The following is a 24903-nucleotide window of genomic DNA, read 5'->3' on the forward strand; positions in this document are numbered from 1 at the left end:
ATTTTTTAAAAATACACATTTGAGTGTACCAGTTATACTGAACTGATGTTTTCAGGTACAGAACATGCATGCCTGTATAGGATCATTTCACTATTTTAAAAGAAAAGTATGGTCAGCTGTGCTTCTCATGTGGGTCACAAGAGTGCACTTGTGCTCTCCTGTGACCTAGAATCCATTGACAGCAGGCTAAAGTTTGCTGTCAGCTGACATCATAGAGCCACTCCAGACTCAGGATCCACCCAGATGCTCAGTCTCATGGCTCTTGAAAATGTGGAATAGACTCCCTCAAGAGCTCGTTCTGGTCAGCTCAGTAGATAACTAGTAACTATCTAATTCTCAGATTGTCGCTGACAGCCTGAATGGACAGAGCAGAAAGCTGGTGACTGACAGTCACCGCTCTCTGCTCAATAAAGACAAAGAAATGAATAAATCGGCAGTCACGTGATTGCTTAGATCTCGAGTTGGAGCCAGTGGGGGACCGACATGCAAAAAGATAATTTGTCAGGTGAAAGGTACGCAAATAATTCCAGCTCTATAGATCAATTTGTATGGCTACATTCATCTTTGTATGACCTTACTTAGATTAATCAATGTTAGAGAATAAAAAATAATAATATTCATATCATGTTATTTTTACAATTATTTTCTTTTTGAGTAACATGGCTTACTGTGTATTGAAAAGTGACAGTTGACAACTTTTACAATATGGCAAAATAAAGCTACAGCCAAAAAATGGCTAGAACCTCTGTCAGTTTTTTTTAATGTTCTCTCTGTAGCAGTTGAGATGGTTTCTTTACTTCTCATAGTGTCCGCAGGATAAGAAAATATTCACACCATTGATTTCACACCATAAAGAAAAACTATAGGGTTCATTAAAAAAAAACAATTATGTTCTATAAAGAAAACTGGCAAGTTGAAACATTTTTTAGAGGAAATAAATAAATAAATATTAGTGCTGCGCAGTGCTATGCGGTAAACCTCCCAATCTATACCATCTAATAGCTCAACATAAAGTGTTCCATGTCATCACTCCAAATGTATAAAAATAAAATAAAGCATATATTCACAAGTGGAAATATAGCAGTGAATGCACTTGGGTATTTTTGGTTGACTTTTGAAAAAAAATTACAACGATGAGGACCGCAGTTTAAAATGCACTTGTCACAAGGCTCTGGCAATTAAAGTAGTACTAAAGGAAAATTTTTTTTGAATTTGAACAGAGTGAAGAGGGATTAGAACATTTTATCAGATTTTAATTGCTGGCTGTGCCCTCATTAGGTAGCTCCACCCTTTCTACTTCTCCAGTTTACATTTAACACAGAAAGTGAAAGAAAATCCCAAATTTTGGGTTATTACCAAAACAGGGTTGGGTGACCCTGGTGACAACCAGGACTTTCCTTACTTTGGAGGGATTTCTTCTCACTTCTGTTTTAGATATGGGGCAGAAAGCAAAGTGAAATCTTTCCAGTGGGACACAAAAAGCATTAAACTGACAGGGATTATAACCCTTTATCCAAAATAAATTTTAAAAAAGTTTCCTTTAGTTCTACAATAAAAAACTCAGGCCTCATTCACACTTCATGGTACCTCACGTACGTTGTATGGTCAATTTTCATGCGATTTCGCATGTCGCGCATACGGCAACCCATTCACTTAAATAAGCTGCCCTATGCACGTTTGTTGCAGCAGGGACATTTGTTGCAGCAAAAAAGCGCAGGGTCTGAATTTTGACCCTATGATTCTTGTGTGTTTTGTCACATTAGGATGAATGGCACCGAATTGCATGCTGCACATTCTCCCGTGATTTGAAAACGCAGACAGAATCCCTGTGATTCCTAATCACCCAAATGTGAATGGGGCCTAACAGTTTCCTAACAAACAGCAAAACAAACAATGTAATACAATGTAACTATAAGAAAGGCACTGGGAACATAAAATATGTGTTATATAAAAATAAAACACTGTGAAAGACCAAATGACCAAGAATATGATAAATAAAGATAAGTCCATTCTCCAACAGTTCTAAATATGGATGCACCGATATATCAGCCAAAAATAGGGTTCTCGGCATTTTGCTGTTCGGAAAAAAGGTGGCGATAATGGTGTCGATACATGCAAAGTCGTGTCTCAGCCTTTCAAGCAAAAACACCCTCTAGTGACTTCAATGCAAAGTCGGATTTCATAGACTTTCATGCAAAAATGCCCCCTAGTCACTTCAATGCAAAATCATGTCTCATAGATACTCATGCAAAGTTGAGTCCCCATTCACTTCAATGCAAAAATGCCCCCTTGTGACTTCAATGCAAAGCTGCCAGCCACATTAATTACATTTAAAACAAAAATAAAAACTGTCCATTTTGGTTTTCTGCCAAGTGCCTCCTGAATTTTTGGTTTCAGTACCAGAATTTTCATTTCGATGCACTGCTAGTTCTAACTAAACTTCTCAAGAAAATTCAGTCTCTCCACTGTTTGCTCCAGTGCTTAAAGACCTCTCCTCAGCATACTAGGACTCACCAGATATTCTGACTCAGATTGTTGTGATAGCAATTTATCCCTTGTGAGACCTCTATGCCTAGCCTGTATAAGCAGATATAATCACTGTGGACAATCCTTATCAGATAGCTGAACTCACCAATACTGTGTTCATCCAGAAGTTGCTTTATTCTGTACATGTGACAACAGGATACAGCAGAATGAATGGTTTCCAGTATTATGCGGTCAAAAGATGATACTTTCTGTAGCGTACTATGCAGAATACATGTGTCCCTGTTACATGTGGACTGTTAGCTGCCTCCACGACACAGGAAGTGCTGTACTCAAGAAGAAGGGAGGAGCTTCATATACAAAGGAATTGTGTCATAGATCTCAGGGAGGCAACATGAAAAAGAAGTGCATTACCAAATAAGGCATTGGATAGCAGCATATAACTAACTATAGAAATATCCATAGGAAATGGTACGAAGAATAAACTATATGAATTCTCATGTACATTAACATAAATATTAACTGTGTAACAGCATACCAGACAACAATGCCTCCCTTTTTACAGATTGGTTTAATGTTCCTTTAGGCACAATACATCATGCAGGCTGAGTCACTTTAGTAATGCTGGATTGTTCTAGCTTTTTCTGAGTATGTTTTTAATATAAATAAAGCGCATTTTAGTAAAACGTTTTTATAACGTTTTTCTCTCTCCTGTTTACTATATGGGAGTTCCACAAGAGAGGAGAGACAGGATCAGAATCCATATTAGATGGAAGTCATCTGTAGAATAAGCAATATATGCCAATCTGTAAAAAGAGAGGCATTGTTGTCCAGTGAGTCCTAGACTGCTGGGGCAGGGTGTTTGATCACTGGAGCACTCATTCATGGTGGAAAGACAGTATTTTCTTAAAAAGAGTTTTTATAGAACTGTTGCAGGATGGACTAACCTTTATTTGCCATACACATGGTCACTTGGCCTTTCACAGTGGTGTTTATTTTATAGAACACATATATTATGTTTGTAGCGCCTTTCTTATAGTTATATTGTGTTACATATTTTGTATATATTGAATTGAAGGATGCAGCAATATTGCACATTGTACTAATATTATGTTTGGGGTATTGTATTTCTGTACTGTAGAGCTGGCTTGGGTGATTATATTTAAGTGAAACAAGCCATTCCTGACCTCTCTAGTTGCTCGTAATGTCAAGTATTTAATTCTCAAAGATCACAACAAAGACTATAGAGTCAGGTTTTATTTGGTTCCAAACAGCATGTTAGGAGACGGAGATGGAGGGCTGGGATTTTACTTACAGGTTACATATAAAGCTTTATTAGCCCAGTTAAAGATTTACTGGAGTTCTTTAATTAAACACACAATTCCACTGTAAGGTGGATGAGGAATAAAACAAAACATTTTTTACATGGACTGGTTGCACAGACAGCAGCCCTTTCCCCATTTGTCATATCCTTCAGCCCTAAATGTTCTATGCAGTGGTTTAACACAAGGTGTGGCAGCTCTAAGAAATGACCGACATTGGACTACTCTGTTATTAAATGCTCAGCTGCTGAATGACTGGCAGGAGATAGGGAGGGATCCCAGTATCCAATTACCGTATTGTGAGCACAGAGAGCCATTACAGCGCAGCTCATTAAAATCTCTCTCGTTACACTTGCAGAAATTCACATTGCTGCTCTCTCAAGGAAATATTACCGTAGGCGATGTAAATACCGGACCATAGAAATGAAGGACTGCAAACACAGTAAAGCCATCGGCAGTGAGGATCAGTAGACATTTTAATTAGCATGGGACTCCTTGCCTTTAAGATTTGCATATCTTGATCTCAGACATCATTAATGTCACCTGTGTACCAACTGGTCTTATGAAGTCTTTTAGAGCTGCATAAGGTTGTAATGTTACAGAATAAAATGTTAATGAAGTGTACATTACACACTTGGATCCCACCCTTTAGGCTTGTTAAGCGCTCAAGACAGTAAACTGAACTAGAAGAGCCTAATGATAGTCATAGGTGAATCTCACTAAGACGACAGGGAACTAAGAACTTGTCACTTCCTGTCTTTGTTAGCAAGGTAGTGGAGAGGTTGCCTTTATATTGGCACGTACAATAAAAAAAAAAAAAAAAAAAAAAAAAAAAAAAAAAAAAAAAAAAAAAAAGAGAAGCAACAAAAAAAAAAAAACGCAACAAACCCCACACTTCCCTCCTCTCCCTTTTTTTAATGTTTGTCACTTGCACTTTTGCACATCACTGTACGCACTTTCACTTTTCCCAATTAGTAGGGTGTAGGTCCTCGGGCCTGCCCTGAAAGTCTTGGGGGGAGGCATGTAGCCTTTTGGTCAGGGTCTCCTCTTATGGGGAGCCCCACTTAGTACTCGGGGTGGCCTTGCTTTGGCAGGCCTCCTGAAGAAAGGAGCCTGCCCGGTTTTGGCCGGGTGGACCTAGTGAGTGTCTCAGTCCCCATCAGGAGCCTTGCACCCTGGGGGATCAGGGCTAGGGCCCTTTCTCTTTGGAGGAGGGTCAGACGTACACTCTGTGCACTTTTTTGTGTGCTTCACTTTTTGTGTGCTCACTTTTTTTTTGCACTGGGTGCTAGTTTTGTGAGTGTGTTCACTACACCATAGGACTTATAGAAAAAAAAAAGATAAAAAAATAACTTTTTTAGGAGATTGGGAAGGGGTTGGAAATTTTATAGCCATCTGCCCTGCTGGTGAAATCCCCCTCACTCCCCAATGGGGACATTTCCCTTGCTGTTGTAGTTACCACTATCGCTGGCACAGGAGGTTAAAGTTAAATTTCTCAGTGACCCAGAAAGTAGTGAAATTAAAAAAAAAAAAACCACCAACATATTTTACAGCCCCTCTCTACGCTATTTAGAAGGTAAAAAATGTTTTGGTTTTAGTTACAGTCAATCCCTGCTATGTTTTATTAGTAGATACAAGGAGTAACCATGCACATGCAGAGAAGCAAGCGCTTCCTTTGTTCTGCAATTATTATGGAATGGATTAACAAATATATGTATCCCTTTCTTGCCAGGTATACCAACACCACCTTCAGAAGTGTTTCTTGAAATATATTTCTATTGAAAGCTTAAAGTACAGTTTCCTGTGTGTTATTTTGGATATTCCTGGATAATGCACCCACAGAAAGAGTCCATTATTAATTAGTTTAAAACATATGCCAAACAAATAAGATAATGCTAATAGCAGAGCACTTTTATCAGAAAAAATAGTTGACTAGTGAATACAGGCTGGGTTTTTAGCAGCGAATTAAAAGGAATAAATCTGTGTCATAGTAGCAATAATGTCACAACCTTATGTTGCGAAAATGGACACTTAAATGTAGGACTATCATTTTTTCAATTTCTTAGCTGTAATAAAACTTGCTCTCCATTTTGGTGCAATAATGTTAAATTAAAACAAAAAAACAGCCTAAAGCGAACCTTGCTTATCTTCAGCCACAGAAGATACACATAATGATTTTGCTTCAAAGTTTTCTGTCAAGCGCAAGGTTAATTCAGGTAATTCCTCCATTTTCCTGCAAATTCACTGAAGCAATTGACCCACTCGTTGGTATGATAGAAGCTGGACTCCTTCCAGTTCCAAGTAATGGAAACTTATGCTGCCTTGATCATTAACTTGCAAAGCTTTAAAGTGCAACAATAGATCTGTAATAATGCAGGATCATACACAGAAGCCATTACGACCCCAGCTCTACACACGACTTTTTAAAATTGCTTCCTACACTGCTAATACGCACGCCAAGGCTTGCTCCAGGCTTCGGCCTACATCTCAAGTGAAATTACCTGCCATTGGTTGCCAGGAGACCAAGCTAATAGTCATGTTTTCAGCCTGTCCTGGGCCCTTTTCTTTTGTATGCTTTACAGAATAACTTACAAAACAATTGTAAACAAAGACCTAGTGACAGTATGAAATAACATATTATAGATTTCCAACAAGCTGCACTGGGCCAACATTAAATCCTGTCTGATTAGAGAGCAGGCAATGTATCTGAATCATATGCATATTTTATGTTCCCTGGATGGGCCCTCTCTCAGCCCACGCTTTTCCCTTCCTCCCCTAGGAAATTGCATGCTGCCCCCCTGGGCAAAACACAGAAAGTAGCACTCCAAAATCAATAGCAATTATAAGTAACATTTCCATGAGGCTGTATGCCTAGACGGGTTTGTGCTTTTTTTTTTTAATTCTGATTTTTTTTCATATATCTGAAATGCCTTTCATGTAGAATTAAAAATGATCCAGAAGTGTTAACTCTAATAAGTGTGGTCAGGTTGATGTTGGCAACAAAAGATTTCTGGTTAAACCTATGGAACCGAAACCTTCTGGTGCTGGTTACACTGACATTCATCTGTAAAAGTGTCCTCATGGTCCACACAAACCAGGGACATGTAAAATTATATACATGAAAACAGATGGTGCAAATATAAACATTTGCAAACTCCTTTAACCAGCTAAAACTGGATAAAAGAAACCATTGTGGCCTAGATCCTGGATCCACAATAGGACAAATGCGGCTATTTCCAGAAGTCGAGAAGTCAATTACAGATTTCACACATTATTGGCAAGTGCCAGGGTACATCCCAGGTACACAGAATCCCTGCCTTCAACCTGAACCATAGTATAATTTATTAAATTAGTTTGTAACACCTGAAACAAACTTCCTTTATTGTAAAAAAAGAATTCCAGCCTAGCAGACATGCAAATTAAAGTGTATGTTTTTTTTTTTAAGTTTTGTATAGAGTGGAGAGAAGTAAGGAGCCCAGCTAAGTTTTATTGCTTGTAGACAGGGCAGTCCTTAACGCAGGGCAAAAGGGGCAGCTGCCCTGGGCCCTGTCATTGTTGTAGGGCCCAAAGCAGCTGCCGCTTGAGCCTGGACTTCCCACAAATTGGAGCCACCCCCAGCCCATGATGACACTGCAGACCAACCAGATACACAGCAGTGAGAGCCATTGGCTGTCAATCACAGCCAGTGAGGAGGGAACAGGGAGCGGTATAGAGCCACGCTCTGAGTGTTCTGTTGACACACAGAGCTGCACAGCAGCAAGCATGCATGAGTGACCCCAGAGCAAACTGTTTGCTCTGGGGGCACTTGGCAAGGAAGAGGGGCCCAAAACGCCAGCGGGAGACCCAAAAACAAGAGGATTGGAGCTGCTCTGTGCAAAACCATTGCACAGAGCAGTTAAGTATAACATGTTTGTTATTTTAATGCAGAACTTCACTCTCATAATCAACACTGATTTTTCTTTAATCCTTATGATGCTAGCTTTAGTAAATAGATAGGAACATATATTCTGTTCTCTTACTTTTTTTTTATATTTGTTTAGTTACTTCCTGGTTTTCCAGGCAAATTATGTCATACATCCCACGAGTCTTCAGGATTGATTTTCTTAGCTAAGCATACCCTCCTACCTATATGCCTGAGCTAAGAGCAGATGGATTCAGGAAGTCTACATGAATCATCTGCCCTTATTCAAGATGACTGCTGCCATAAATGCTAGGGGGGTGTTTTTAAAAGTGATTTCTCAGAAAAATAAAGCATGGAGACAAGGGTGGATGGGGGAGTTCGCTTTGAATATTAAAAATGAATTCAATAGTATTTCTGGTTTGTGTTGCTCAGATGCAGTGTAGTTCCGTGTTAAAAAAAACACATCTTTTTGCATATATAAAATGTGCATTTATTATTTTTTTATTAGGAGCCTGTAAAGCATTGCACCTGTGATTGGCAGATTGCAGGTGTATTGCTTATACATCGTACAGGCAGGCAGTTACACACTAACAGGAAGCATCAATGAACTACTTAGAGCACTTAATGGCACCGTGATAGTTCATTGAGAACTACAAGCTGACAGCCACAAAGGATGTTCTCCCATTCACAGAACTCTGTGAGGGCCCAAGAAAATGTTTGCCCAGGATCCAATTAAAATTAAAGACAGCCCTGCTAGTAGAGACAAGAAGAGAGAGTGCCAACAGAGTGAATTATTATTATTATTATACAGTATTTATAAAGCGCCAATAGTTCGCTCAGTGCTGTACATTACAAAGGGGGACAGAACATGTGACAGAACAATACCAATACAATGCAAAACATGAGGGGATCGAGGGCCCTGCTCTTTCGAGCTTACAATCTAGGAGGGAGGGGGTGGTGGCACAGGAGGAGATAGCTGTGGGGGATGGAGTGGTAGGAAGAGTGGAGGAGGTCGGCAAGTTAGCAGGGGGTGGGGTAGGCTTCCCTGAAGAGATGGGTTTTCAGGGTGCGCCTAAAGGAGAGGAGAGTAGGTGATAATCTGATGGGTTGGGGCAGGGAGTTCCAGAGGATGGGTGACATCCTGGAGAAGTCCTGGAGGCGGGCATGGGAGGAGGAGACCAGGGAACTAGAGAGAAGGAGGTCTTGTGAGGAGCGGGGTGTGCGTGCTGGGCGGTACTTGGATATTAGGTCAGTGATGTAGTTCGGGGCAGTATGGTGGACAGCTTTGTACGTCAGCGTTAGGATTTTGAATTTGATCCGTTGTGCAATCGGAAGCCAGTGGAGGGATTGGCAGAGGGGGGTGGCGGAGACAGAGCGGTTGGAAAGGTGAATGAGTCTGGCAGCCGTATTCAGGATGGACTGAAGCGGGGATAGCCAGCGGCGAGGCAGGCCAGTGAGGAGGGAGTTGCAGTAGTCGAGTCGTGATATGATGAGGGAGTGGATGAGCTGTTTAGTGGTTTCTGGGGTTAGGAACGTGCGGATTTTGGCGATGTTGCGGAGGTGGAGTCTGCACGAGTTTGTTAAAGATTGGACTTGGGGCTGGAAGGATAGGTTGGAGTCCAGAATGACACCCAGTACTCTGGCCTGCAGGGCGGGTTTGATGGTAGCGTTGTTGGATGTGACGGAGAAATCAATGGGGGGTGGTGTCCGGGCTGGGGGAAAGACAAGAAACTCGGTTTTGGAGAGGTTCAATTTAAGGAAGTGGAGCGACATCCAGTCTGATATGTCGCTCAGTAGGTGTGTGATTTGGGCTGAGACCAAGGGGGTGAGGTGGGGGGTTGAGAGATAGATTTGTGTGTCGTCGGCATAGAGGTGGTAGTTGAAGCCGTGAGAGTGTATGAGTTGGCCAAGGGAGGAGGTATAGATGGAGAAGAGAAGGGGCCCGAGGACAGAGCCTTGAGGGACCCCAACAGAGAGGGGGAGTGAGGGGGAGGTGGTAGCATTATAGGTAACGCTGAAGGAGCGTTGTGACAGGTAGGATGAGAGCCAAGAGAGAGCAGAATCTCTGAGGCCGAGGGAGTGTAGTTTTTTGAGGAGGAGGGGGTGGTCGACTGTGTCGAAGGCCGCAGAGAGGTCAAGGAGTAGGAGCACTGAATAGTGGCCATTAGCTTTGGCGGTTAGCAGGTCGTTGGAGAGTTTGAGTAAGGCAGTTTCGGTGGAGTGTAGGGGATGGAAGCCGGACTGTAGGGGATCGAGGAGGTTGTTGTCGTTGAGGTGAGAGCATAGGCGGGTGTAGACTAGGCGCTCGAGGAGTTTAGATGTAAATGGGAGCAGGGAGATGAGTCTGAGGTTGTTCGGGTCATTGGGGTCCAGGGAGGGCTTTTTAAGTATGGGGGTGATGTGTGCATGTTTCAGAGGGGAGGGGAAAGTGCCTGAGGAGAGGGAGAGATTGAAGATGTGGGTGAGGGAGCGTAGGATGGAGGAGGAGGAAGGTCGTAGGAGTTGTGAGGGGATAGGGTCGAGGGGGCAGGTGGTGAGACGGGCATCAGAGAGGATCTTAGAGACTTCCTCGATGGTAGTAAGGTCAAAGGTGCGGAGTGTGGGGGGAGCTTCAGTATGAGAAATGTAGGGTGGGGTGGAAGAGGAGGTCAGAGCAGTGGTGGGGCCGTGGGAGAGGGGTGATGAGGGGGTAGCTGAGTGAGGGTGAAGGGGGTTGGAGAGAGTTTGAGCAGCGACGAAGTCCCTGCGGGTTATGTCGAGGGGGAGGGGGGATAAGGGGGTAGCTGTGTGAGAGGGGACAGGTTGAGAGGGCGTGTGAGTTGCGGCAATGTCCTTGCGAATTGTGTCAATCTTGTTTTTGAAGTGATTGGCAATCTCAAGGGCAGTGAGTGAGGTGCTGGGTGGAGGTGGGGGTGGAGAGAGTAGAGAGTTGAAGGCAGAGAAGAGTCGGCGAGGATTGGAGGAGAGGGCCTTGATGAGGGTCAAGAAGTAGGCCTGTTTGGCAGCATGGAGGGAGGAGGTGTAGGTGCGGAAGGCAGATTTATAGCGGGTGAAGGCTTGTTGGGATTTGGTTTTGCGCCATAGTCGCTCCAGGGCACGACTTTGTCGTTTGAGGGTTTTGGTGTGATCAGTCTGCCAGGGCTGGAGCGGTTGGGGTCTGATGTTGCGTGTGGTTAAAGGCGCTAGTGAGTCAAGGGCTGTTGAGAGCGCATTGTTGTAGGCGGTCAAAGCCAAGTCGGGGCAGGACAGGGGGAGGATGCGGTCGTGGAGTTGGTCAGCTGCAGAGTGGAGGGAGGCAGGGTTAAGGTTGCGGAGGTTCCGGCTGGTAGTAGTGTGACATTTGGAGGGGTAGGCGTTGGAGGACGAGGAGATAGAGAAGGTGATCAGGTTGTGGTCAGAGAGAGGGAAGGGGGTGTTAGTGAGGTTGTGGGGAGCGCAGCGGTTGGAGAAGACAAGGTCCAGGATATTTCCGTCGGAGTGGGTGGTGGATTGTATGCACTGTGCAAGTGCAAAGGAGGAGGTTAGGTGGAGGAGACGGGCTGTGTCTGGGTTGTCGAGGTTGACAGGGATGTTGAAATCCCCAAGGATGATGGTGGGTAGCTCAGAGGAGAGGAAGAAGGGTAGCCAGGAGGAGAAGTCTTCCAGGAAGCGGGGTATGGATCCAGGAGGCCGGTATATCACAGCAATCTTCAGGGGAGTTGGGGAGAATAGTCGGACGCAGTGGGCCTCGAAGGAGGAGAAGGATAGGGAGGGGGGGTTTGGGAGGACTCGGAAGGTGCTCTGCGGTGACAGGAGCAGACCAACCCCACCACCTTTACGACCGTTAGGCCTGGGTGAGTGGGTCCAGGTGAGACCTCCATAGGAGAGTGCAGCAGGGGAGGTAGAGTCAGTGGGCTGGATCCAGGTTTCCGTGATCGCTAGGAGGTTGAGGGAGCGGGAAACAAAGAGGTCGTGGATGGCAGTAAGCTTGTTGCACACCGAACGGGCGTTCAGGAGTGCACATGAAAACGGGGGGGAGATTTTAGGGAGCAGGGGGACAGATACTAAGTTGTGGGGGTTGCAGTAGGACGTGGAGGTGGGAGGGTGTTGAGCGGGTGAGGGAGGTGGAGGGCCAGGATTTGGGGAGATGTCCCCTGCGGCTAGGAGGAGGAGAAGGGTGAGGAAGGTGGCATGGGAGCGGGATGTGCAGGAGCGTGAGAAACTACTAGTGGAGGTGTTGGGGTCAGTGGGAGAGCGGAGTAATAGGAGGAGGCGGTGGGTGCCATAGAGGGGCGAAGGAAGCAGCGAGGACACAATATACAATTGTTTGGGAGGGGCAGAGGGATATAGTGAATGGATTTTGGGAATGGAGGAGAGGAACATGAGAAGGAGGAGTGGAAGAGGCATTTTGGGGAGGTGAAGAGAGCAATAGTAGGGAGATGATAGCAGTGAGAGGGAGATGTACAGGTTGTGGGGTGGAGCAGAGGGGTAAAGAAATGAGATTTGGGAACAGAGGATAGTAATATGATAAGGAGAAGAGGGGGCGTATTATATAAAGGTACACAGAGTGGGACTCAGGCATGGAAGAGGTTTCCCAGGGTGTTTGCTTGCAGTCTTCCAGCATGCAGTAGAGCTTCTTGCTGTTGTTGTGTCTTCCTGCTGCTTGAGTTCTCCTGCTTTAGTTCTCCTGCTGCGTTTAACTGCTTCTTTTATGCACTCGTTCTAAGCCGCACTCAATCTGAAGCAGCACCCCCATCAGAGACTGTGCCCCCCATCAGAGATCTCCCCCATGAGCTGATCTAAATTTATAGGGAGATGCTCAAATGAGCATTCAACTCCACCCCAATTAGAAGCTGATAAGGATCACATGAGTAGTGAGGGATGTTTCTCTCAGGAAACAGACACCAGTCGTAAAATGGGTGCAGCTAAAGGTGAGAGCTGGTCAACATATACACAAATATAAATACACCATTTGTTCTGAATATAGCAGGAGTCAATGCGTTTTGGAGTTAAGAGGTAGGAGAAAGGTGCATTTACCTGTGAAAGTAGAGAAGGCATAATTAGATTGCTGCGTGAATGAATTGTCTCTTTCCATGAGACTGGAAGCAAGCTTCTTACCCAGCACATTTTTTTGAAAGATCAAAGCAGGATAACAGTCCAGATTCCCTACAGTCTCAAGCCCTGATGAATGCAGGGGGGCTTAAAATGTGTTAGTTGTTTCTTTTAATCGGATATAATGATAAATAAACTGGATTGACACAGCTGGCTATCCTATTTCCTAAAGTGGTTGTAAACCACTGAAATGAAAAAATAACAAAGCATATCCTTCTATAGTGTATACTTGCCTCAATCCTAAGCACCTAGTGGGAAATCTAGCTTTTCTCTCCTCCCTCTACTATCTGCATGAGTCATTTCTGATACCCAACACCAAGCAATCCCAGTAGTCAGAACTGACATTGCCCCTGCCCCTCCTCCTGCATACAGCAGGTTGATAACCTCAGTTGTGCATGTTTCTCTAAGGCTCCATGCACACTAGCATTTTTTTTAAAACCACTTCGATACCGGGCACTTTTACCCCCTTCCTGCCCAGGCCATTTTTCAGCTTTCAGTGCTGTCACACTTTGAATGACAATGCAATGCTGTACCCAAACTAAATTTTGATAATTTTGTTCACACAACTAAAGATTTCTTTTGGTGGTATTTAATCACCACTGGGTTTTTTAAATTTTTTGCTAAATTAACTAAATAAGACCAAAAATTTAGAAGAAAAAAAAAAGCAATTTTCTTCGTTTCCGGTATAAAATTTTGCAAATAAACAATTGTTCTTCATAAATTTAGCCCAAGATGCATTTTGCTACATTTCTCTGGTGAAAATAACCAAAATCAGTATTTATTATTTAGTCTGTAGGAAAGTTATAGAGTCCACAAACTATGGGATATATCTGAAAATTGATCAGTCCTGAAGTACCGATTGCCAATCTAATTTCTTGAGGCGCAAAAAATGTCAGAACAGTACAGATATCCCCCAAATAGCCCTTTTTTTGCAATGTAGACAGTCCAAGGTATTTAGTAAGAGGCATGGCAAGCTGTTTGAAGTTGTAATTGTTTGGAAAATGAAGAAATTAAAAAAAATATTTTTTTTTTACATACTGTTGTTACCAGTGCAGTACAGTGTCATCATACTGGTGTGGTGGTGATCAGGGATACCGACTGGTGACAGTACAAAAAAAATAGTTTTTTTTTAAATTTGTTTTATTTCTTTTTTTTAAGATTTATTTCTCATAACACACTGTGAGCAGGGTAGTATAATGTTACCATTTTTTTTACATATTATGATTGCTTATAGCAAAGAATTTCTTTGCTATAAGTAAGCATTTACAGTGCATCCAGAAAGTATTCACAGCACTTAACTGTTGCCACATTTTGTAATGTTACAACATTCTACAAACAATACCCCATAATGACAACGTGAAAGAAGTTCGTTTTGCAATCTTTGCAATTTATTAAGAATAAAAAGGAAAAAAAAAACACATGTACATAAGTATCCACAGCCTTTGTTCAATACTTTATTGACGCACCTTTAGCACCAACTACATCCTCAAATCGTTTTGAGTATGATGCTACAAGCTTGGCACACCTATTTTTGGGCAATTTCTCTCATTCTTCTTTGCAGTACCTCTCAAGCTCCATTAGGTTGGATGGGGAGCATTGGTGCACAGCCATCTCCAGAGATGTTCAAGTCTGGGCTCTGGCTGGGCCATTCCAGGACATTCACAGAGTTGGCCCGTAGCCACTCCTTTGTTATGTGGGCTGTGTGTTTAGGGTCGTTGTCCTGTTGAAAGATGAACTGTCGCCCCAGTCTAAGGTCCAGAGCGCTCTGGAACCGGTTTTCACTAAGGATGTATCTGTACATTTCTGCATTTATCTTTCCTTCGATCTTGACTAGTCTCCCAGTTCCTGCCCCACATCATGATGCTGTCACCACCATGCTTCACTGTAGGGATGGTATTGGCCAGGTGGTGAGCAGTGCCTGGTTTCCTTCAGACATGACACTCGGCATTCAGGCCAAGGAGTTCAATCTTTGTTTCATCAGACCAGAGAGTTTTATTTCTCATGGTCTGAGAGTCCCTCAGTTGCCTTTTTGGAAAACTCCAGGAGGGCTGCCATTTATCTTTTACTGAGGAGTGGGTTGCGTCTGGCCACTCTACCATACAGGTCTGATTGGTGGAGTGCTGCAGAGATGGTTTTTCTTCTGGGAGGTCCTCCTCTCTCCACAGAGAAACGCTGGAGCTCTTTCAGAGTGACCATCGGGTGCTTGGTTACCTCCCTGGCTAAGGCCCTTCTCCCTCGATCGCTCATTTTGGCCGGGTGGTCCACTCTACGAAGATTCCTGGTGGTTCCAAACTTCTTCCATTTATGGATGATGGAGGCCACTATGCTCATTGGGACCTTCAATGCTGCAGAAATTTTTCTGTACCATTCCCCAGATCTGTGCCTTGATACAATCCTGTTTCGGAGGTCTACGGACAATTCCTTGGACTTCATGGCTTAGTTTGTGCTCTGACATGCACTGTTAACTATGGGACCTTGTATAGACAGGTTTATGCCTTTCCTAATCATGTCCAATCAACTGAATTTCCCACAGGTGGACTCCAATCAAGTTGTGGAAACATCTCAAGGATGATCAGTGGGAACAGGATGCACCAGAGCTCAATTTTGGCAAAGGTTGTGAATACTTATATACATGTGGTTTTTCATTTTTTATTTTTAAAAAATTGCAAAGATTTCAAAACAAACTTTTTTCTCATTGTCATTATGGGGTATTGTTTGTATAATGTTGAGGAAAAAAATGAATTTAATCCATTTTGGAATAAGGCTGTAACATAACAAAATGTGGCAAAAGTTAAGCACTGCAAATACTTTCTGGATGCACTGTAACTGAAAGAATTAGATTCATTCAGGTTTTTTTCTTGTAATTAGCTGTGATTGGCCACAGCTGATCAAATGACACAAGTGTGCTGTGATTGGCCCCGTCTTACTTTGACCAATTACAGCTAGTGACAGAATTGTATACAATGGATGGCATGAAAGGAAGCCATCCATTGTATACAACTGTCATGTGACTTCTTGTGATTGGTCACAGCAGGTCACATGGTACTGGCAATGGGCCAGTACATAGATCTGTCATCTGGTGATGGATCTCGCTACAGTGTGATGGGAACAGCTTGAGTTCCTAGAAGCTTTTATCAGCATATTTTTTCTGTTCCTATAAGTTAAATAGTGTTTTCCTATGTGTCCATGCACACTACTTTAGACTATTAGCATTTTTTGAGCTTCAGTGTCTAGAAGCAGAAAAAAAATTGTTTTTGTAGTTTTTTTGGGCGTTTTTCCAGCAAAAAAAAAAACACTAAACGCTACTAAAACACTCCTAACAGCTTTTTTTTATTTTCCGCTACATGTACTGTAAAAACTGTAATAAAATGTTAGCCCTTCTGAACGCTGCTAAAACGCTTCTAAAAAATGCTATTACCAGCGTTTTTTTATCCACAATTTTTTCCAGGTGAGTTTTGAGCTTAAAAAAAGAAAAGAACGCTAGTGCACATGGAGACTTAAAGACTATGTGTGTATGTGTGTATGTGTGGGGGGGGTGTCCTTTCCCTCCACTCAGGTCTCAGATTACACTCAGCCCTCTGATGAGATCAGATCCCCACCCCCTTCCTTCTGATGCTCAGAAATGCTGTGTACATTTTGGACTTTGAATGGTTGTAGAGGTGAGAGGGCTGCAGATAAACAAGTACACCATATGTAGGAGGATTTGTTTTACCTCGTGTATCACCTGAAGCTAGTCACTTCAGCAGGTATATGTAAAAGTTTACAGCTACTTTAACTCTCCAAACACATTTTCCCAAGAAAGGCTCCTGTACACCAATAAAACAAAAGCTCTGATAGGCCATCCTAACAACACACTCTTATGCATTACAGATTGACAGGGGAGACTTCCAGCAAGACTCAGTCCTCAAGCAACTAGAGGTCCTAAAAGAGGAGGAAAAGGAGTTCCAGAAGGTAAATGTAATTACAATTTATGTTGTCTAGCATGCTTCCAGTGTCTCCTGTCACTTCCAGTGGCATTCAGCACTTTGTTTGTTGATCTTAACGTGTACAATAACAAACACTTTAAATAATGAAAAACAAACGTAGTACATGTCTGCAATAGATTTCTCCATGTTTTACTTCTTCAAAAACACTGCAAGTACAGACAAAATACCTGCCAGAAATCCAGTGTACTCCTAAATTCCTATAGTGAGCTGACATCTCTTCCCCTATTGCAATAAAATCCCAAGTTGTGTCGTCAGCCCTGATTGTTGGACTACAGAGCTCCACCTATCCCCATCCCCCATCCACATGTATATATTGATTTCTTTCTAAAAAAAAAAACTATGTTGCTGCCTTGACTGCAAACACATTGTCTATAGGGAAAGGACTTTTAGAAGGTGAAGTTCTGGAACCCGGAGTGTCTGCATTATACAGAGCTCACACATGCATCCTCCCAATATCCCACAAAGCGATGTTCAACAGATTGTCAAGGTATCCACATTGAATTGTGGAATGGAAAAAAGGAGCTAAACTGAAATTTATAGCAAAGTTGAGATTTGCATAATGTACTCTCCCTCAATGATCCTGAAAGGCGATAGTATGTTCCGGAATCAGAATATAATGACACATAATAAAAAAGTAACTCCTTCCTTGGGCTCCTCCAATTTAGACACACGCACGGCTCTTGCACAGGTGTACGCTTAAGTACGTCCGTGTGAACAAGGCCTTACAGTCAGCTTTGAGGGATTTAATGCATTTCATGTATTACATTTTCAAAAGTTGGACAGGGTTAGATATATGTAGAAAAGCGAAGGATGACAAAAAGTGGGACAGAAAAAGAATTATATGGCTGAGAATCGAAAAGACTGCATAGCAAGTATCTCACAGGTAGAAAAATAGTGAACTCTCTTTAATGAGGCAATGAGGCAATTACAATGTGCAGTAATGAGATACCAAGGTAGTAACCAATAGCAACCACAATTCAGCTTTTACTGACCAGACTACATCTCTGATATGTGATTGGCTGTTCCAGGCTACAAGGGTTTGCATATCATTGCTGCTCTCTGCACCGTCTTACAGAATAAGCCCGTAAGTCATTGTAAGTGATTCTATTTAACCTCAAGGTTACTAATTCTCATGAAACATAAATGCATGCTTCAGCCACAAATGTTAATTGGAATGAAAGCCATAACCCCATAGAACACATGTGGCTTATTTTTCTATTAACGGCCTAATACTGTACCTCAAGGATATTTCCCCGGGGTCAGAGATTAGACTGTAGCTGGAGGCTGTAATTCTACAAGCTAGTTAACATCAGGTTCAGACGTGATAACCCATCTGAGGCCCACTGCAACAAGTCAGTCCCAAGAGAATATCTGATATAAATGTGCTTTTGTATTGCTCATTTAAACCCCATCTTCACCTCCTTGTACCTTTCTGGTAAACGTGATATTGTAAGGCAGGTCAAGAAAACAGTTTACTTAGTCAATAAAATTTACCACCTATCTTCTTTCCATAGAGCAGCCCTTGAATATAAATAATGACAGTCTTCTGACAGTCTGTAAAATGTGTAAAAAAAAAACAGCCTTATGGTCTGGTGTAAAGAGCATGAATCCAGCATTTGTTGATGCTGAGTATTGTGAATACTAAACTGATAAAACAGCTGAGACTTCCTGACAAGCTGGTCATGTGATATATGGGGGTTTATTTACTAAAGCTGGAGAGTCCAAAATCAGACTCCCTTCTGCATAGAAACCAATCAGCTTCCAGGTTTCATTGCCAAAGCTTCATTGAACAAGCCAAGGTTAGAAGCTGATTGGTTTCTATGCAGAAGGGAGTCTGATTTTGGACTCTCCAGCTTTAGTAAATAAACCCCATGATGTCAGCAATCTCTCTCTCCCTCTAAATATCGATATCAGTAGCTTCTCTCTGAGAAGTCTGGGAATGTTTACAGATTACCCTGAAATGCCATAATGGCAGGAGATTTTGAGGGTTAACATTTCTTTGGCAATACATTATTCTTTTTTGTTGTTACAGCAGGGGTATAGCTATATTGCAATTACACATAGTAAGGCCTTTCAGGGTTGGCCATAAATGGTTCATTTTCTTTTTTTGATTAGCCAGCAGGCTGATAAATAATAAAAAAAATAAGTTAATGGATTTCCTCTTCCACACAAGCAAGGTGGATGGAGGAATCATCCATACTGTGCTATTGTCTTTTGACCATGGGGCTCATCCATTGTCAGAGTACAGTGATCAGTGCTGCAACCAATTTGCTGCATGCACCAATCGAATGAAAAATTTCAAACATTCCTGTTCGAAAAAAGTTGCTCATTAGACTGACTTCTCTTGAGTGGGAACAGCCATAGATGGATTGAAAATTGGCCAGTCCTTGCTAAACCAGCTGATTTTCAATCCATCTATAGTCAGTGTTAGTGCAAACAGGTGAATGACTGATATGATCTATGATCTGCGTGTTGCACAAAGAAGGGATCATTTAAAGTGATTATTTCATCAAATAAAGGATACAATAAGAAATCTCCTGCAAAAGAAAGCAGTTAAAAACCCTTTCACATTGCTGCGGTGCATTTTGCCTGCTCCGGGGGTGCAGTGCAGCTTACCCGCCTGTTTGAAATGAGTTAGCTGCACTTTCCCATAGGGTTATACTGTGTCATGTGTGTTTGGTGTGCTTTCTAAAATGCACCAAAACTTTTGCATGCTGCAACTTTGATTCGCTTTCAGATAGCGAACCAAACACACAGGACACAATATAACTCTATGGAAAAGCGCAGCTAACCTGCTACCAAAACATGTGAACAAGCTGTGCTGCACCCGCGGAGTAGGAAAAATGCACTGCGGCAGTGTTAAAGGGCTCTAATACTCTTGGCACCGGTGGCTTGCATCTGCGTTCTCTTGCAGAGCTACAGCTTCTAGAAAAATTGTCTGCATCTTACGCAGGATTGTATCCCCTTCTGTGTGCTGTGGTTCCTCCTGACGACAGCTAAATCTCTGCTGTCTCTCAAAGACACAACAGCCAGCCAGTGAAACCACAACGTACAGTACATTGGGGGGCGCAACTATCCAACACAACCAGAAGTGTCAGATGCAGACATAGCTTTGGAAGGGGATCCAGGTCTGAGGCACAGATGGCAGGATTGAGTAGTATGTACTTTTGCAAGAGGACATCCAGCCTTCCCCTCAGCTTTGCACATTTGTGGGGGCTCCTCCTCTGTAGTCAAATTTCTAACTCTGATTTCAATGCACACTGAGCTACTCACAATGTGCATTAGAAGCTGCAGCAGATCAGATATAGCCTGCTTCATTTCCTGGATGGAGGATATACAGTATCATCTATTTCTGTCCTGCCCTGACTTATTGTCTCTGGCATGCCCCCTTTCATTTACTGGATTTCAGGTATTTCTAGAAAACTCAGCTGCAAATACAGCCTGCCTAGGAACTCCTACTCCTCTAGACTGGCATCCACCTATCAAGGCATTGTGATATTTGCATAACTCCTCCCAAGAGCCAGCCCGCTGCTTACATTGGGGCTGAGTTCACTTGAGAGGAGTACTGAGGCAGGGTGTTGTAAGGTTTTCAGGAAGCTATTTACAGTAGCCCCTCCCACTAGCTATGATCTGCTTTCATTTCATAAAGAAGCACAGAGACCCAACAATTACTTCACCGGGTCTAAAATAAAGTATGTACTAAAAACAGAAATGTTTTATTTAAGGATGATGAGGCGGGGGACCAGGGATGACAAAGTATAAGCAGATAAACACTGTCTTTAAATTGTATTTTTTGTCACTTTAAGTATCTAGTCATGTGACTCTAAATGATCATATCGCCCAATTATGTCTGGCTCACATTTTAAGCAAGCTACATGAGAAGAGATCGTACTGAACCTTGCTGCAAATAGGTTACTGGTTCAGTAGCAACAAGTTTTAGCAGCATAAGCCTCTTAGGTTTACAGCATACTTTTCCTGGAATGACTGCTGGAAGACAGAAAGGTCTGAAATGGATGTATCCTCTCAGGACCAAAATGACAAAGCCAATGCATGTCACAAGGTATAAACAGAAAAACAATTTAGCTGCCTTTGCAGCTTAGTAATAATGTTAGCAACCTTGACCAGCAAATATGTGGCTTCAGTTTTGTCTCCAGACCAAATGCTATGAAGACAGAGACCCATTTTACATCTGAGCCCCGTGGTTGACCTCTATATAATAACATCTGCTGCAGTTCCATTCCAGAGCCTCTGGATCACTGGCCCCAAGCTTTAGCAGCCAATTAAGAATACACACTGATAAATCAAGACAAGAGTCCTACGGAGATCTTTTCCCTTTACACAGGGGGTTAAGTATAATGTGAAATGATTGTATAAATTGTGAGTTAAACAAAATAATCTGGTAAAAAAAGAAGAAAAAACAGAGAAAGCTAATAATAATAATAACAACAACAATAATAGGTACATTTTCTACTCAGAGAGGGTTGAGATCCAAGCTCCACCAATAATACTTTACCAAGAATTTTTGACGCAAATGTTACCTACTGTGGTTGTTTGCTACTATATTGTGAGAATGTTGGTATGAATACTTACCCTGCAGCTCTGGTTTCCTGGGTTCACGTCCCACCCCTTCACCATCTATCAGGATGGCATGTGTTCTCCCAGCATTTGAGTTGAATTTTTTTGTGTCCGCTAGCTTTGTCTCAAAATACGAAAAATGGCCCTACAGTGTGAGCCTATATAACTGTGGTGAGGACTCCAGGCAGACACTAAAGACACAAATTACCGCAGCTCTGAATTCATTAGTACATCATTATTTGAACTTCGTTTCAACCTCCTACATTCCCTGTACCACAGAGCTCATACTGGGAGAGGGAGAAGCAGCAGAAACAACCAATCAATTGTGCTGCAGTGATCATGTGCTAACGAGGGACATGGTGATAGAAGAGGCGGGCAGAGTGAGAGAGGTGAGCTCATCAAGCTGCCACTTCTCCTTCATTGTCCAACCACACACTGGGGGAGAAACAAGGCCCATTACTGAACTGCGGCAGGGCAAATAAGTGCAATGTGGCAGAGCTGTGCAAATCTCAGAACAAGATGAACAGATGTACAAATACTTTGGCAGGTAAAACAGCTTTCATGTATGTATAGCATTTGGCTGATGTCTGGAGAATAGCCTTAAAGTGGTTACACTTACCCAAGTCCTCTCTCGGTCCAGTGCTGCGCCCAGCTGCATCTCATCTCTCCCCTCTTCCTAGTCTTTCAGGGGACTGAGGCAGCAGTGGGAGCCATTTGCTTCTGCTCCTGTCAGTCAAATCCTGTGAAGAGGAAGTGGGGGGTGCAGGGTCCAGCTGCACTTTGTGTGTCTATGTATGCACACAACTTGGCAATCATAGGTGCCACAGCCTCCAGAATAAGGGGGACCTTCTGGCCTGTTATCAGCACTCGGTTCAAAAGCCTGTATCTCTGATGGTATGGGGGAGCATGAGTGTGCATGGAATGAGCAGCTTGCACATCTGGAAAGGCTCATCAATGCTGAAAGATACACTGAATTGCCAAAAGTATTGGGATGCCTGCCTTTACATGGACATGATCTTTTATGGCATCCCAGTCTTAGTCCGTAGGGGTCAATATTGAGTTGGCCCGCCCTTTGCAGCTATAACAGCTTCAACTCTTCTGTGAATACTGTCCACAAGGTTTAGGAGGGTGTCTATGGGAATGTTTGACCATTCTTCCAAAAACGCATTTGTGAGGTCAGGCACTGATGTCGGACGAGAAGGTCTGGCTCACAGTCTTCACTCTAATTCATCCCAAAGGTGTTCTATCGGGTTGAGGTCAGGACTCTGTGCAGGCCAGTCATGTTCCTCCATTCCAAACTTGCTCATCCATGTTTTTATGGACCTTTCTTTGTGCACTGGTGTGCAGTCATGTTGGAACAGGAAGGGGCCATCCCCAAACTGTTCCCACAAAGTTGGGAGCATGAACTTGTCCGAAATGTCTTGGTATGCTGACGCCTTCACTGGAACTAAGGGGCCAAGCCCAACCCCTAAACAACAACCCCACACCATAATCCCCCCTCCACCAGATTTTACACTTAGCACAATGCATTCAGGCAAGTACCATTTTCCTGGCAACCACCAAACCCAGACACGTCCATTGGATTTCCAGACAGAGAAGCATGATTTGTCACTCCAGAGAACACGTCTCCACTGCTCCAGAGTTCAGGGGTGGCTTACTTTACACCACTGCATCTGATACTTGGCATTGCACGCAGTGATGTAATGCTTGGATGCAGCTGCTCGGCCATGGAAACCCATTTCATGAAGCTCTGTGCGCACTGTTGTTGTGCTAAGCTGAAGGCCACAAAAAGTTTGGAGGTCTTTAGCTATTGACTCTGCAGACAGTTGGTGACTTCTGCACACTGTACATTTCAGCATGTGCTGATCCCGCTCTGTCATTTTATGTGGCCTACCACTTGGTGGCTAAGTTGCTGTTGTTCCCAGTTGCTTCCACTTTGTTATAATACCATTTACAGTTGACTATGGGATATTAAATAGCAAGGAAATTTCACGGATGGACTTATTGCACAGGTGGCAACCTATCACGGTACCACACTTGAATTCAATGAACTCCTGAGGGCAACCCATTTTTTCACAAATGTTTGCAGAAGCAGTCTGCATGCCTAGGGGCTTGATTTTATACACATGTGGCCAAGAAGGTGATTGGAACAAATTAATCTAATGACTTGGAGGTGAGTCCCAATACTTTTGGCAATATAGTGTATATCCAGGTTTTAGAGCAGCATATGCTCAGGCAAGAATGCAACAACATTCCTCTTTCAAAACTCCAGCAACTAGTCTCCTCAGTTCCCAAACATTTAGAAAGTGTTGTTAAAAGAAGAGGGGATGCCACACCATGGTAAACAAGGCCATGTCCCATCCTTTTTGGAATTGGGTTTGTACTTTGCCAGCTTTATGTTGCCCTGTCCCAACTGTGAAAAGTATTGCTGCCAGCAATCTCAAAAATGCCTTATTTTTTCCCTAAAATGATACATAGTCTCAATTTAAACATTTGGTGTTTTCTATGAGTTTATGAGATTTTCAAATCATTGCAATCTGTTTTGATATAGATTTTACACATTGTCCCAACTTTTTTCGAATTGGGATTGTATTTTAAGGAAAAAAGAAAACCTTTAATATCACTTTACTTTCTACTTTAAGAGGTCTCACACTTCATTTTAGGTAGGGGACCACATGGTGGGGCTGAGGTGACATTTTTTTTTCTGAGTTTAGGTAAATGTTAAAATTGGACTGAAGCTTTGCCTACCATGATGCTCTCATGATGGCAGCTTCCACTGGAGTCTTCTCTGACAGGTACTTGCTTCACGACAGGTTTCTTTTAGGAACTTTTTTTTGTTTATCAGAAAAGTTCAATGAGTCTACCCTCCTTCCAGAATAATCACAGACTGTGACAGAATATCACTGCCTCTCCCCGCTATTTCCCCTCATAGAAACAATTTCAGTCGGTTATTAGCCTTTTAAGTCAGATTTATTTACATACAGATGAAGGAATGTGTTTAAAGGATAATTAATCTCTTCTCCTCCAAAAAATGATTTAGTGTCATATTTAATCAAAGTGGTTACCATAGCAACGTGCGCAGACTACTTCTCCTGGGACTGCGGCCTACATGTGCATCTACAGCCTATTGTGTCTGTCTGAATATTCCACTGCTTTCATTTCATTCACGATGACTTGACTCTGTCTGATAATTAAGCACAGTGGACGTTTAGCCCTCGACTCACCATCCAGTGAAACATCTCAGAATCTCAAATTCCTGTTTTACATAATTTCTGGTATCTCCGGAGAATTAAATGCGCACTTTACTTTATTAAATCTAGTACGTAAATTATTTGTGTGGAGATTGTTTTCTCCCCAGGATAAAGTGCAGGAAGGGGTAAAACACCCTATCAGTTTATTTTCTGGTAACCTGTGTCCCACTATAGAAATTTACCTTCACTTTCTGTCCTGGACACCCAACAGAATATAATATAAAATCTTTCCAAAGACAACCACATTACCATCTTTGACAGGAACAACATGTCCCCATTGCTTGATATTCCAT

The 24903-nt window shown here is 42.7% G+C and overlaps 1 protein-coding gene across 2 annotated transcripts in view; it reads left to right on the top strand.

Moving 5' to 3' along the window:
- KIRREL3 (kirre like nephrin family adhesion molecule 3) overlaps positions 1-24903 on the top strand; it is a 1079924-nt gene that overhangs the window by 1049857 nt on the left and 5164 nt on the right. For both annotated transcript variants that reach the window (XM_089652098.1, XM_089652099.1), the window contains one exon: positions 16669-16749. In XM_089652098.1, the coding sequence (XP_089508224.1) occupies positions 16669-16749 (81 nt within the window). The remainder of the gene's footprint in view (positions 1-16668; positions 16750-24903) is intronic.

Source organism: Staurois parvus, unplaced genomic scaffold (genome assembly GCF_062004578.1).
Source record: "Staurois parvus isolate SC_StPar_1 unplaced genomic scaffold, SC_StPar_1.0 ptg000671l, whole genome shotgun sequence".
NCBI lineage: Eukaryota > Metazoa > Chordata > Amphibia > Anura > Ranidae > Staurois > Staurois parvus.